The 16,083-nt window shown below is 40.3% G+C and overlaps 1 protein-coding gene across 1 annotated transcript in view; it reads right to left on the bottom strand.

Annotated features, from left to right (window-relative positions):
- Positions 1-16,083, bottom strand: part of PDZD2 (PDZ domain containing 2) — a 403,520-nt gene that overhangs the window by 114,316 nt on the left and 273,121 nt on the right. The window contains exons 9-11 of the mRNA XM_042447846.1: positions 7,128-7,248; positions 2,540-2,685; positions 1,639-1,787 (exon numbers count right to left, since the gene is read on the bottom strand). Of these exons, the coding sequence (XP_042303780.1) occupies positions 1,639-1,787; positions 2,540-2,685; positions 7,128-7,248 (416 nt within the window). The remainder of the gene's footprint in view (positions 1-1,638; positions 1,788-2,539; positions 2,686-7,127; positions 7,249-16,083) is intronic.

The raw sequence follows: 16,083 nt of genomic DNA, 5'->3' as shown, positions 1-16,083 counted from the left end.
GGGGGGGGGGAAACAACCCTCGGCATGCACGCGCGCACACACGCACACACACTCTTCCCCTTACCTCATTCTCTGGCTGGTGCAAAGAAACAATCACTACATAATGGGATGTACCCACACCATTTAGATGTCCAGCAGGGAAATTTTTACTTTTTTACAAGTGCAGCTTATAGAATCTTGCAGCTGAAAGTCATATTCTACTGACCAATGTTGAATAACTAGATCATGAATGTTGAATAACTAGATCCCTATGAGGACGACTTAGGGAGCTTGGGATGTTTAGCCTGGAGAAAAGAAGGTTAAGAGGTGATATGATCGCCCTGGTTAAATATTTGAAGGGATTTCATATTGAGAGGGAGCAAGGTTGTTTTCTGCTGCTCCAGAGAACAGGACCCGGAACAATGGATGCAGCTGCAGGAAAAGAGTTCCACCTGAACATTAGGAGGAACTTCCTGACAGTTAGGGCTGTTCGACAATGGGAATGCACTCCCTCGGAGGGTGATAGAGTCTCCTTCCTTGGAGGTCTTTAAACAGAGGCTGGATGGCCATCTGTCAGGGATGCTTTGATGGATTTCCTGCATGGCAGGGGGTTGGACTGGATGGCCCTAGTGGTCTCTTCCAACTCTATGATTCTTGATTCTATGATTTTGCGTATCTCACTAATGCAAACATATTTACCTTGAGAAGCCTCACCGTTTCCTTTCACTGCCAAACAGCTCTCACTTAGAGGAGGTTCCTCCTAACGTTTAGGTGGAATCTTTTTTCCTCCAGCTTGCACCCATTGTTCCGGGTCCTATTCTCTGGAGCAACAGAAACAAGCTTGCTCCATCCTCCATGACACCTTTCAAATATTAAACAGGGCTATCATTCATCTCTTAACTCTCTTCTCTAAGCTAAACATACACAGCTCCCTAAATCTCTTCTCAAAAGGCAACATTTCCAGACCCTTCACCATTTTGGTCACCTTCTGAGTCTGACAGAGAAGGGCAAACATGTCTGGTTGGTAAGGCGGGATAGTAAAAAACTGATGGGGAAGGGAAGGGGCTTAATGGCTGTAAGATAAAAGAACGTGAACTCTTGCCAATCTAGTTGGCACGTAGGGAAATAACCCCATTTGTAGTGGATTGCTTCCTTTATGCCATCTTGTGAATATTCTGATTTGCCACATTTTGCTCAGATACTGGTTGATTAACTGTCAAATGAGCATGTACTGGGTCTGGCTCCTCAGCATCTCCACTTCTTTTGGGAGGGTAACAACCCCATTTCTTTGTCCACTAAGGTCTGTCTTCTGAACCTTTCTTTTTCCTTTATTGAAATGTTTGCTACCCCAAAAGCCGCAATGTAAAAGTTGTTACTACTAATTTAGAGTACGAGTTAAATTAAATGATTGAATAGTTATGATTAGACAGAAAAAGCATAGAGATTATAGAGAACTGAATGGAGAGTAACCCAAATGTTTGTAGCTGGCCAAGCAAGCTAGAAAAAACTGGATGTGAGAGAAATAAATGGTACAAATGGAAAAGAACTTTGGATTCCTTCCCTGGATGTTGGTGCATAGGATAGTCCACAGTAATGGATTGCACCAATGAAACAGCATGCTTTTACATACATGTACACATGCCACATGCACACACTCACATGCCCAACATGGTCTTAAGCATGCTTACCTTTCCCTGACCCTTCATCAAGACAATATTGGAAATAATAGATGGTTGAGTCAGTCGCCAAGGATATTCAACCTGAGCTGCACTTAGAGAGCGTGTGGATTTCTTAACAATAGGGTACTCCTAGGCAAATAAAATACATATAACAGTTATGCAAATGCCAAAAATGTCATCTTTTTTACATGTTACATGTGTCAAAAACCTGTTTTGCTTTCACACATAAGCATCTCTTCATTGACTAAGCTAGAGATTTAGTAAAATGCAATATATTAAGAGCGGAACAGCAAATCCTAAAGACAGTACATGGGTCCAACTCCTGGCTTTGTGTTTTGAAGAACAACACCAAAGGGTAGTTGCCATTTGTTTTTCTGGCAACACTAAGAAAGGTGGTCCTTATACAGTATTGTTATTGTGGTCAGTGTGAAGTAGAAATAATAACCTGTGTCCTGTGAGTTTTTGAGGGGTGAGGCTACCACAACCATTGATGTCCAACAGATGTTGAAGCTAGCACAGATTGGTTGGTTGTCAGCCAGCCCAATCCAATATTCAGAACATAAACAGCCCCCGTATTTGAAGTTTGTGCTGTGCTCTTTCTCTGTCTTTTCTACTCTTCTTTGCTTCCCAATGTGAACAATTTTATAAATAATAATAAAAATAAATAAAAGCTTTATTTATATACCGCCCTTCAAAAACATCAGGGTGGTTTACAGCAGTGCAAAATACATATACATAAAGTAACAGGGCAAGAAACAACAATTTCTAAATTCCTAATTTGCTTCCCTACCCCCCAAAAAGAGTGACCAACAAAGTTGACATGGTGGATATTACAGGGATTACTGGACGATCTAATCACTGAACTGTGTTGTCTGTCTTACCTGTCTTGTTCCTGTGTCCAGATGTTGGGGAAGAGAATGTTTTCTCCCTCCACGGGAATAGTTTATTGCTATTTCATAATTCACATCTCCATTTTCTACTGTCAACTCATCATCTTCTCCCACAGATTCTAAACGGGTTGCAGCTCCTATGGGATAACCCCAGAGATATCATTTATTATACACATATCAAAGCATCATCTAACATCTATCGGTTGTGATGGAATCGGGTACATTACTTTTAGCGTTTTATATGCACACTCAGAGATGACTGATGGGGACATTTCTTAACTCATAAAAACCAAGTAAGATAAATTTTATTTTTATAGATACAGAGAGAGAGAGAGAGAGCATGCAAGTTGGTAACAATAATTTATCATGGAAGCAATAGATATACCTTATGTACTTCATAACACTATGAGAAGATATACTTACTGTGAAGGTTCATTCTGGGATGGCGGGGGGGGAATCCACAATGATTGGGTTTCATCCATGGGCTAGCCCATGCTGGCAGGAGTCAAAGTTCTTTTTCAGTTAGATTCAGTCTCCCTCCTTCTCTGGCAGCTTTAGTTATCTAGCCTATCTGTGTTCTGTTTTATATTGTGTTATGCATATCCTCCCAAGTTGTCTGTTATTTCTTCCGTGGGAGGGTGTGGATTCCTCTCCTTGCCATCCCAGAATGAATATGGATGTAACTGTATCCCGTTTTTTCCTTAAAAATGCTACTAGTGGTATCAATGTCTTCGTGAATACCCTTGGCACTGATGCTAGACCAAAGGGCAAGGCTTTGAATTGGTTGTATTCTCCCAAATATTCAAACATGACTTGTCCATCGGAATATGAAGATAAGCCTCCTTGAGGTCTCTAGAAGTCATAAAGTGTCCCTTTTGTAAATTGTCTTTGATTGTTAAAAGAATTTCCATTTTGAATCTCACATATTTTATTAAAGTATTCAGATATTTTAAATTTAAGACCAGCCAATGGGTGCCATTGGTTTTTGGCATTGTGAAGAAGATTGAATAGACCTAGACCATTTGTAATCTTTTGTCCAATGGAACCATCTCTACTGCTCTTATGTCTATTGGATGTTGAATTTCAGTTTTTACAATGTTTTCTTTTTCCTGACCTTTTGTCACCAGAGAGGATAGGAATCTGCTTCTTGGTTTATGATTGAATTGTATTTTGTATCTGGATGTTACTACTCATAATACCCACTGGTCCGATGTAATCTCTGACCACAAATGTCTGAAGAGCAGCAACCTTCCTCTGAATAGAGCACTGCACATGTCATTATAGCGTACAACCCTTTCTTGAAGAGGTCTTTGTTCCTTTTAGTGATGGAAAAACTGCCTTCCACTTCCATTTCTGAACCAGGTTTGTCTTTCTGTTTGGTAATCTGGTTTCCGTGAAATAACTCTGCCATGAAAGGAATTATAATTACTGTATCCACCTCTGTAATTTTTTTTCTCCATCCATCTTCTCTGAATAAGTTGGCATTACCTGCTTCTTTTCTCTGATTTCTATTAATACTTTGTCTAGATTTTCTTCTCCAAAAATTAACTCTTCTTTAAATGGAACAGAAGTCAAATTATTCCTGGACTTTTGATCAGCTTCCCAATGTTTTAACCATAGGGAACACCTGCCAATGACCATAGTTTATATTTCTAACTCCAAATGCTGCTGTATCATGACCTTCATCAGCTATATATTGCAATTCTTTTAAGTCTATCCAAAGCCCTATCGGAGATGTTATGTTAAACTCTGTTGTGTCTTCTATGCCCTTGAGAACACGGAGGCTACCACGAATATTCTTATTGCTGTCGTTAATGCTTCATGGACTCTCCTCAGAGCATTATCAGCCAGTCTCTCATCCACCTCTTTGACAGTGATATCCCCTTCACAAGGTGCAATTGCTCCCGAAATAAAGGCCACTATAGGACCATCAATGAGAGGTATTTTTAATAAATCCATTTCTGGGTTTTTAAATGTATATAATTTTTGGCAAAAACCTACATACCTTTTTGTTTTTATGGATGTTTTCCATTCATTTTCTATTACTTCTTTAAACATACCTGGCATATCTGGCATTGGAATTTCCTCACTATGTATTGGCTTTTTTCCCAACACAGAAGCTATTTTGTCATGTTTTCCCTTCTTTGTTTGTGTATCCGAGTTTTCTTCTTCTTGTCCTAAATTTAGGGTATTTACTACTCTCTTTAAAAGACTTTTAAATTGGTCCCCTTGAAACAACCTGTTAGTACTGAAGTCCTTGTTTTCATCCGCCTCAGAGAACTCATCATCTAAATTGTCCTGTAAATCTAATAACATGTCATTTTCCCAACTTCCATTTGTTGATCTTCAACATGTTTCTTTTTCTCCTTACATTTCCTTGTTTGCTCATGTGTAACATCTATGTCTATGTCGTGTTCCAGTTTTCTTTTTCTTTTATTTTCTTGTGTTATATTCACCTGATCTCTCATTAGTTTACAAGAATCATGTCCAACATTTCTCTGTGTGTTTGCACATGAGTTTTGCATCATTTCCCATAAGTCAGCAAAGTTTGTTTTCCCATTCCACACCTGATTTTTTAAAATGTGGAATACATGGGTATTTTCTGTGGTTCTTCATATATTTGAAGTTCTATATTTTTATTATTGAATACCTTATGGACTTCTTCTGCTATCAACTCCTTTATCCATGAATTTAATTCAGGTTTGTCTATATACTTATTATTTATTTGGAGTGGTTGAGTTAGTTGTTCTTCTGTACAGTCACTTCTGGCTCTATCAGTTTGTTTTAATGAATTACTTGTGTGGGTTTTTTCCTGTCCAAAACCTTGATGTGGCAAAAACAAGGTTTTAAAATATTTAACAAATTGTTCTTCAATTTTTTTATTAATTAAACCAGCTTCTGATGTGAGCTCAGTTACATCTTCATCAGTATATCTCTGTGTTTTATCTTTTGTATTCAGATGCTCCCCAATATCTGGTATTGAGCCCCCTGTAGCTGTTGCTGCTTGAACAGCGCTACTATGCTGTTGGGCAGCTCCACCCTTCGATGATTTTTCCAAGGGGCGGCCAGGGCTGCTTGCTTCAGAATGTTCCTCATTTCGGCAATTTCTGTCAGCTATATGAGAAGCTGCTGCCCCAGAAGGAGTTTTCTCTTTATCTGGCAGGTATTTCTTCAACTTTTTTGTTATTTTCTCTCTTGTTTTAGCATTTAGCCTTGGGAGCGGCTGTTTCTTCTACTATGGTGGTGGAGCCTTACGTCCGCTTGGCCTCCATTTCCTCCCCTTTGTCATCCATGGAGTTGGAGCCTCACTGCTGCTCTGTCCCCATTGTCTCCACAAATATCTGTCTGCTCCCCTCTTCCTCATCACTATCACTCGAGGTTAAAAATATTTTTGTGAGGGAAATATCCCTCTTCTCATCAGAGACATGTCTTTTTCTCCTTACATTTTCTTGTTTGCTCATGTGTGATATCTATGTCTTCTGGGAAAACTTTAGCTTATTTTTCTCGGTCTTTTGTTTTGTCTTGCCTTTTTCCTTTACCACCAATGTAGTCTTGCTATTTAGTTGTTCCGATTTTCTTATTATTTTGTCTTCACTATGTTTACTAGCTATCCTGTTGATTTTAATTATTCTACCAGAGAAGGGCAATAGAACAACTGGTTAGGTTATCATAGAATCATAGAGTTGGAAGAGACCATAAGGGCCATCCAGTCCAATCCCCTGCCATGCAGAAACTCCCAGTCAAAGCATCCCCAACAGTTGACCATCCAGCCTCTGTTTAAAGGCTCTCCACCACTCTCCAAGGAAGTGTGTTCCACTGTCAAACAGCCCTTACTGTGAGGAAGTTCCTCCTAATGTTGAGGTGGAATCTCTTTTCCTAGAGCTTGCATCCATTGTTCTGGGTCCTGTTCTCTGGAGCAGCAGAAAACAAGCTTGTTCCCTCTTCAACATGGCATCCCTTCAAGTATTTAAACAGGGCTATTATATCACCTCTTAACTATCTCTTCTCCAGGCTAAACATACCCAGCTCTCTAAGCCGTTCCTCATAGGGCATGGTTTTAAGACCCTTCACCATTTTAGTCGCCCTCTTTTGGACACGCTCAACATGCTTTTTGAATTGTGTTGGCAGGTTAAATTTTAAAAAGGAGGGAGAAAAATAACTTTGACTCCTGTTAGCATGGGTTAGCATGTGGATGAAACTCAGTTGTGGATTTTTCCAGCTGCCATCCTGAGAATAGCTTAACATTTAACCCATCTTTTTACTGTAACATGCAGCATTTTAGTGCACAATGTGTTAAGAACCATAGCTACAAACAACCCCCCAAAGCCATTAAAATCATCACAGGCATTGATAATCATCAAAACAAATAAACACAAGACAGAAAAGATGCAACTTCACAGTCTTCCTAAAACAAGTGAGAGTGAGAAATGAATGCAACTCCTAAAGGAGTACATTCCACAAACAGGAACACAGGAGAAAGCCCTCTCCCAAGTGTCCATCAAATGAGCTTCTGTAAGTGATGATGTACTTTAAAAGGCTTCATAAGAATTTTACAACCTTCATTTCATCCCCACTATACCTTGGGATCGGCTCCTGTACTTCAAAATACCACCTGCTTGAGTTGGACTTTGACCATTTTCTTTGGATTCCTCTGCACCAGCAGGATCTGGAGACTTATCTATATCTGGCACATCTGTCTCCTGAAGGAGAAGGGAAAGAGAAATGTTTAAGAATCCAGCCTAATTATCAAACTATGTGATCATTTCCACAGCCAGAATACCCATCATCCTAAGGACAAATGAGAAACCTCAAATCAAGTAGTTGTGTCCATGCAGACATTCCTAGTCTTCAAAAGTACCCTCCCCCTTTCTTCTTGCAATGCAATTTAGGAATGTGGGAACTCACTACAAGATGACGGAAGCAACTGTGTTCCCAGAAAAACAAAAACAAATAATAAACATTGGCAACTTTGTCAGAAGATGGAAAGGTATGTTCTTCTAAACTTTGGATGTTTACAGGGATAAGTTGGATAGCAAGCAATAATGTAAATGAATGGTATATGCATCTGTGGCTGCTCTTATGCAGGCAAATTTGAAATGCACATGGAGAGGAAGCAAATGCTGCTTCAAGATGAGCTGCCATCGTCCAGCTCTCGTCTTTCTTGTCCTGGGAGGATGGGAGAAGAAGCAGGCCTCATTCTATTATGTTGCCACCTCTTCCTTCCCAATCCTGTCTCTTACATCTCATGTCTTTTAGATTGTTAGCCTGAAAGGCAAGGACGGTCTAAATAATTTATTTTTGTAAACCACTTTTAGCCTTTATTGGCTGAACAGTTGAGTAAAAATTCTCTAAATTATTAACCAATAAAGAAAGAAAGCCCTGAAATTACCTAACACTTTAGCCAGTTCACAGGCTCTGAGAACCGTTACCCTCCAGTTGTTGGACCCAAATTCTAAGCATCAACACTTATCAGGAAAGATTATTGTGATATAAGCGGTGGACTAGATCTGTGATTTTGTGGGGTCTGAGATGTGTGGAAGGGGTCTCCCCTGTAGGAACAATAAATTATTATACTACTCAGGCGAAGGCCATCAAGAGGCTTCTCAGCCACTGCTCCCTTTACACCCAGTTACTCTGGAAGCAGCAACCATGCAGCTGATTGAGCAGTGACTGAGAAGCCTCTCACTCATGCCAGCCCTGCAGCAAAGGCCAGTATTGACAAGAGGCTTCTTGACTGCTGCTTCACCAGGTGACTGAGTGCAAAGAGAGAAGCTTCTCCCAAACAAGGAAGAACTCTCAATTCCTCTTCGCGTGGGTGAAGAGAGGCTCAGCCAGCTTCCCACTTTTCTTGATGGCAAAGAAAGACTCTCAATCCAAAAGTGAAGAGAGAGACAAAGGATTCTTTGAAGAATCAACCCCAGATACTCCTCCCCCAGAGACGTACCTTCCCCACACTGCTTCAAGTTGTCAGCCCCACACACAAACCTTGTTTCTTTTGCTACCTAATAATGATAATAATAAAATTTTATTTATACTCCACCTCTCCAGTTAAATTGAGGCGGCTGACAAGATTAAAAGAACATTAAAATACAATAAAACACAATATCCCACAAACCCACCCGCCTACAATAAAAACAATACAATTAAATTATTAAAATAAATTATTAAAACAAGGCAGGCAGTCGATGGTTACCAGCGTGTGCACCACAGTTTTTAGGTCCCCAAATTCCAGGAAGGGGCACAGCTGGTGTATCAGCTGAAGCTGATAGCAAGCACTCCTGGCCTTCGCATCTATCTGAGCTGACATCTGAAGAGATGGGCCCAGAAGCATCCCCAAGCTGCGAACACAGTCCTTTAGGGGAAGTGTGACCCCGTCAAGTACCAGTTGACAAATCTCCATACCCACATTAGGGCCTCTAATAACGAGTATCTCCATCTTATCTGGATTCAGTTTTAGTCTGTTTTTCCTCATCCAGTCCATTACCGCCCCAAGACATTCATTCAAAGGGGAGATGCCATCCTTAGTTGACACTAGTCCGAGACATGGAGATATATCTGGCCGTCATCAGCATACTGATAGTACCCTGCCCCATGCCTCTGGATGATCTCTCCCAATGGTTTCATGTAGATGTTAAATAGCATTGGGGATAAGATGGTGCCTTGAGGGATGCCAAATGTAAGCTCCCTTTTAGAAGAGCAACTATCCTCAAGCATCACCATTTGGAATCTACCTGAGAAATAGGACCAGAGCCATTGTAATGGTGTGCCCCTGATTCCCAACTCTCCCAGGCGTTCCAGAAGGATACCATGGTCGAAGGTATCGAAAGTCGCTGAAAGGTCCAAAAGCACTAAGAGGGTCACAATTCTCCTGTCAGTACTCAGGTGGAGATCATCCACTAAGGTGACCATAGCAGTCCTGAATCTGTATCCTGCCCTGAAACCGGTTTGAAATGGATCTAGATAATCCATTTCATCCAAGACTGGAGTTGAAGAGCAACAGCCCTCTAAATCACCTTGCTTAAAAACGGGAGGTGCGAAACTGGTCATGTCCAAGGGATCTAGGGAGGATTTTTTTCAGGAGTGGCTGTACTGCCACTTCTTTTAGACAAGATGGAAAATAGCCCTCCCTAAGAGATGCATTTATGATAACTCTTAAGTGCATCTCCTCCTTGGACGACCAGCCATGAAGGGCAGGGGTTGAGTGGGCAAGTTGTCTTTTTTGCACTTTCAAGGAGCTTGTCCACATCCTCATTACTCACAGACTCAAACTGATCCAGTATAATCTTATTCATGGAGTTGCTGGACACTTCACCTATAGCCTCTGCAATAATACCGGTGTCCAGGTTGGCTCTTATTTGAGATATTTTATCTGTGAAATGGTCATTTAAAGCATCACAGCGAGCTAGAGTAAGTTCTACTAATGAGTTCTGGAGGGTGGGTACTTAGGTCATGTCCCTTACCACCCTGAACCAGATGAGAATTCGCAGACGCAATACATGCAGAGAAGAAAATCTTCTTTGCTGCACGTATTACCACTCCATAGGAATGAAATTCTCTGAGGCGTGCCTTGTCAGACAAGAGTCAAGTTCTCCGCCAGTGGCGCTCCAGTTGTTGTCCTACCTACTTCATATTTCTAAGATCTTCCGTATACCATGGATTACTATTAGAAGCATTTTGGAAAGGACACATGGGTGCAATCATGTCAATAACCCTGTTAAGATTATAGTTCCAGGTGTTAACCAGGGCATCAACAGGATCACTGGCAACATCAATCACAGAACTCTCTAAGGCATTTTGGAATCCAACAGGTTCCATCAGCCTTCAAGGGCGGACCAATCTAATCGGTCCTCTTTTCTCAGCCTGCCCGATGAACGAAAGCAGGAGCAGCAGCGCAGCTCCAACCTGCCAGCCAAGTCCCAGCAAAGCTCATAAAGCTTATATATAGTCCAAAATGTGAAAGCTCTTTTTTGCTGCTACTTTTCCCCTGCCACCACTTGCCTCATCCCCACCATGATCCTAAAGGCTGCTGGTTCCCCTCATCTTTCTTGAGCACCAGTACTTTGACTGAAGGGCCTCCTGCTGCCCCCATTCCCCTCACTGCCCCCTGGATCTCTCCACTGCCCCCAGGGAGGTGGTATTGCCCGCTTTGAGAATCACTGAGCTACATTATGCTTAGGGTACCTTCCCTCATGCTGGATTTTTTTCAAATCCAGAATGTGACTTTTGGCCCCTTTTGCTTGTTGGGTCTCTTTTCTCTGTAGGCAGTCCATACAGCCCCTCTGGTATCCCAAGGGCAGAACACAACCACTGTGATAAATAATGCTAGCCAATTATACAGTGTCATAGGTTTTATTGAGCTAATAGGGTTCTGAGCTTAGTGCTTTGAATGCTCCAAAGTGCAATATGAATACATCAGTGTCAACATCATCATTGTCATCGCCATCATGATCACAGAGAGTGTTCAGTAGTGCAAAAGTAGTATAAAGGAATGCCAATCATGTGTACATTCCAGTGTGTATGCATAATTATGTGCTTGGTTAATGATTTTTGCAAGCAAAACAAACAAAACTCATAGTCATGTAAAGGAGTAATTTGCAGGCTTTTGATGAAACACAATATTGCTACAAAAGGGCCTAGGCTTGAGGGAGAAGACCTTCCAGTTTTCACAAATTGTGCTGGTGGCATAAATTTATTGAACATACTACACACTTTCTACTTTCTGAAAGACCCAGATTACTTCCTGCTCTGCAAATAAACAGAAATTCTACCCATTAAGCTTGCGCATATTTCTCATGGGTCCCAGTTTGTAATTCTTGGCTGTAAAACTAAGTTGCAAAGTCCACAGCTTCAATGAAACAGCAACTCTTGTTTTATTCTCCAGGCTTCTAACAGATTGCCCCTCTGCCAAAACAGTAACTGTACCATTCTTAATGGTCTTTTTTTCCAGGAGGTGATGCTCATTCAGTTCTTGATTTATACTGCTAGTTGAAAACAGCTATTTTCTAACCTTTTTCCAGACCATCCCACACTGAATGAGCCCCTAGTCAGGGGTTCCCGAACAGAAAATTCACTAATAGATTTCTGAAATATCAATTTTACCTTACGCTTGCATTCCTGCAACAGAAGAATGCTTTCTAGTACATTTTGTTGTTGTTATGTAAGGCAACCAAGAAGACTCATCCAAACCCTGTGGAAATGCCTAGAAAATACTCCAGATGTCTGTGTATCATGCTCAAATAAGTCTATGGCAGTTTAAGGAAGGAATCATTTGTATACATTCAACTCTATGTGTAAAAGAGTGTTGTCTGGGGCAATATCCAAAACCAATGAATTGGCACACATCCTTTTCTACTCAACAGAACATTGGGCCTAGTGGTTACTATTTTGCACATTTCTCTGGGATTTTATTACTTTCTTTCTCAGCAGGACACTGAGAATGCAGTGTATGAATTTATCTATACTGGTACACTGGCTGCCAATGTATTTCTGGTATTATTTCTAGGTGCTAGCAATGATATTTAAAGACCTCAGCAGTTTGGCACCTCAACGGTTTGAGAGATTGCCTCTCCCTATATATACTTGGGTGATGACTGAGATGTGTGGAGCGGCTCTCCCCTGTGGGAGCCATATACTGTTACATCACTAAGTACTTCAAAAAACAATATTCTGATATGAAAATTCATTTCTAATTCAGTGTACACATATGTGCTCATGGAAAATGCAGGAGTCAAGTAGCCTCCAACAGTCTTATGGAGAAACTTTTAAATTTCTGATTTGTTTACTTAGCACTTCCACCTATTCAGATCAAAGGTCACTTACAGTGACTGAGTCTTTATCTTGCTTCCCGATCTTTCCTTTTGAAATACTTAGAAATAAACGGTTCTCAGCCCTCCCCCCAAAAAACAGGAACATTTTAGTCACTGGATTAGCCAGGGAGAAGAAAAAATGGTATCAAGCTACCAAGGGGTCATTCCCCACCCACATTTCTGCCTTATTATCACTAGAGACCAGGGTTCAAATCCCATCATAGTCATGGAAACACACTGGGTGACCTTGGGCAAGTCACACTGTCTTGGCCACAGAGGAAGGCAACGGGAAACCCCTTCTTAACAAATTTTGCCAAGAAAACTCTGTGATTGGATCGCCTTAGTGCAGCCACAAGTCAGAAATGACTGGTTTATGAATTACAACTCTTATCATCCCTCTTTTCCATGCTTGTTGGTGCTGAAGAGAACTGGTGTCCAACTATCTTAAGGCTCACAGATTCCCCAGCCCTGCTAAAGGTGTTTGAAGTCTTGTTTGTAGTTGTCAGTTTAATTAATGTCCTTTCTTTACTTTGGCATATGTGACAGTACAGTACAGCAAACATCATTTTAAAAAATTGAGGATTTTTATTTATATAGTGAAAGGGAAGGAATAATGTCAGAGGATGTAGCCCTATGAAAACTCACCATGTATAACGTTAACACCCAAACCCTCCCTTTCATGCCCATCCAAGATAAAAAGAAATGGAAGAATTACTCCTCAAATAATTTTCTGTACATACCTTTTGTATCATTCATGTCATGATGTGCTCAGAGGGTAAAAAACTGCAATGTAGAATGTTACTTTCTGAAATAAATGATCTAAAGACCAATTTCCAAATTATGTAGATGATGCCTTTTGATGCACAGTGTGTTCAAAATGCATTTTTAACAGAGCCCAGCAGGGACTGAATTGCAGACAGCTGCAATACTTGTTTAGGAAAGCAAACTGCAGATGTGATCAAGCCACATATCAAGTGAAAATTTTGCTGCTATAGTAGCTCTATTATCCTTATGTTAATAACAAATCAACTGCAGAACAACATTGGTGTTGGTTTCATTTTAATCATAAAAATAAAGCTACTTTTATGGTTCCAAAGCAGCTGTTCCCAGTCTGGGAGCCTCCAGATACAATGGATGGGGGAAAAACCGATCATTTTCTGCCAGTCTAGCATTGCTGATAGGGATCACAGAATTTGTAATCTATCACATCTGGGCAGTTCCAGATTTTAAAGATTGCTCTAAGGTTTCTCACTAAATCTATGTAGATATTCATATATCCCAAATAGAAATATCAAAATAATTAAGATTTGTATATTAAGAGAAGTATAAGTGTTTGTACTAAAGGCCAAGATGGGACTAGGTACGCCCATACCCAACTCCAGAGCTTGTAAAAATTACTGTGGGAGCTTAAACCTGCTAGAATCTCTTAAATAGCATGTTCAGTAGAGGCTGCAGTCCAAACAGATATATTTCCTAGCTCTGAGGCAAATTACGAGCTGAATTCCAGTTCAGAGATTTGAGCTGGAGTTGCTGAAAGCTTAAGTGCAAAAACGTCTTCCACTAACCAAGAAAATGCAGAGGGCCAATTTCATAGATCCAAACTATACGTTCCCACTCTATGTACAAGTGGAAAATGTTTAGCAAAATGTATGCCTCTGTTTATATGGTAAAGAAGGAATGATCATATGCATCAATAAGCGTAGGATGGGTTCACATAGTGCAATTCACTAGAAGAGTGCACACTCAAGGAGAGCCAGAACTGCTTGAGTCTACAAGAAAATCCTGTGTCAGGTAGACCTAAGGCACTCAGTTCAACAAATCTGAAATGTTGGGGCAAGGGAATGGAGAAACTATCAAGTGACTCCTTTAGAACAGGATCCCATTTTTCTTGCAGCTGCTCCACATTTAATTAAATGTGAAGCTGCCAAAGTATGACACAATCACATGGCCACCCTCATTGTATTCCTGTCACCCCAGTTCTCCTGCAGGCCAGCTGTAGCTCTCCGTGTGGTTTTGGCCTACACTTCCAATCAGGCATAGTCAGCACAGCCAATGGTTGGGATTATTAGAACTGCAGTCCAAAAAATAGTCTAGAGGGCCATATTACTGCTTTATTGTATTTATTTAGATAATTTCCAAACTACTTTTTCATAGAAAGCTCTCAATACAGTCAATAATCAAATTACCATAAAGCTTAGAAAATTTATTTATTTGATCTACTATGTGGACTATAAAGAAAACAAAAGTGCAGAGGAAAGCAAACAAACAGGAACCATAAAATGCATACAACCAGCACAGCAATAGCAAAATGTCTGTGCATCCAAAACCTTTGCCTGGTGTCGGAAGAAAAACGGGCTCAGTACAAGATGAACTAGTTTTCTGAGCTCTATAGTCTAGATGGTCTCCTATTAGCATTTATCTAACCACAGGTGGTGCTAGGATCAGGACAGATACTGTATCAGTCTGCCCTACAGTTAACCAGCACTTCAGTTCATCTGCCTAGTTTAACTGGCAGTGGGTCTCCAAAGTATCAAGCAAAGGTCTTACTATAGATATTGAAGATTTTCACACTTCAATGAAAATCTTCATTGAAGGCTGAATCTGGGCCTTGTACATGAAAACCACATGTGGAGCTTCACTTCCTCAGAAATTGTACAGTAAATAATATTGGTACACTGTGAGAAACGGTGATAAATTGTAAGGTCTAGAGCAAATATAATTTAAGAAAATATACTACTGATTCCAGTGACACAGTTTGGCCAAAATCATAGGAATGCTATATGGTCAAATGGAATCACATCAGCCAAGAATTAGTATTTAAATTTTAACCAAGGACCCCCTGTGTCTGTTATAACAAAGAGAGTTGTTATATCTCAAAAGGGTCACAGGAACTGAATATTGAATGATTCGTAGCAATGAGATGAGATGACAATTTGTTCCATTAAGCATCACACAAACACAGTTTTACAAGACTGTGAACACTTCTTCAAAAGGATGTCTGAAAGTTTACATGCTGAAGAGTAATAAACACAACAGTTTAATCTTTATAACACCAGGCTACAAAAACTATCAAAACATCTTTTCCACAAATACACGTTCTCTTGCACATGTGTAAAACAAACACTGTCCAGGACATCTAGTACCTATCAGCATTTGGAAAAGTTACTTTTTGGCCTTCATTCCCAAAACATCCTATATATCATTGCCAGTGGGATAAGAGCTACAGTCCAAAAATAACTTTTTCAAACTCTGATTCATACTACATTGTAGGTAGGAATATCTGCAACCAGATTTTTGAATGAATAGGAATCTGAAAAGTTTAACAATGCAGAAAAAGTTCCAGTAGTGGAAGTGATACTGTATAAAACTCAGTGTGGAAATGAAAATTTCTCTTCCTTTCTCCAAGCTTTAACCTATCTTGATCCCATTAGAAATCCATGTTTTAAAAATACATAAATGGTGTTATCATGAACTTTACAAAATTAAACCCACTAATAAAAACAGAGTGGATATTTAACACAAATATTAGTATATTACAGATACAGTGCGCCTGCGTTATATGCGGGCATGCTATACACGGCTTTGAGCATATGCTCAAAGTTGCGCGGGAGCACACAGGGCAGTGTATTCCATTTGGATGAATGGGGCGCACGCCACCGCATACACGAGCCCCATTCACTTGCATGGGGCTTGAGCATGCACGGAATTTGGCTTACGTGGGGGGGTGGT

The sequence above is a fragment of the Sceloporus undulatus genome, chromosome 2 (genome assembly GCF_019175285.1).
Source record: "Sceloporus undulatus isolate JIND9_A2432 ecotype Alabama chromosome 2, SceUnd_v1.1, whole genome shotgun sequence".
Lineage (NCBI taxonomy): Eukaryota > Metazoa > Chordata > Lepidosauria > Squamata > Phrynosomatidae > Sceloporus > Sceloporus undulatus.
The sequence above is the reverse complement of the archived record's forward strand: the minus strand, read 5'-3'. Positions and strand labels throughout refer to the sequence as shown.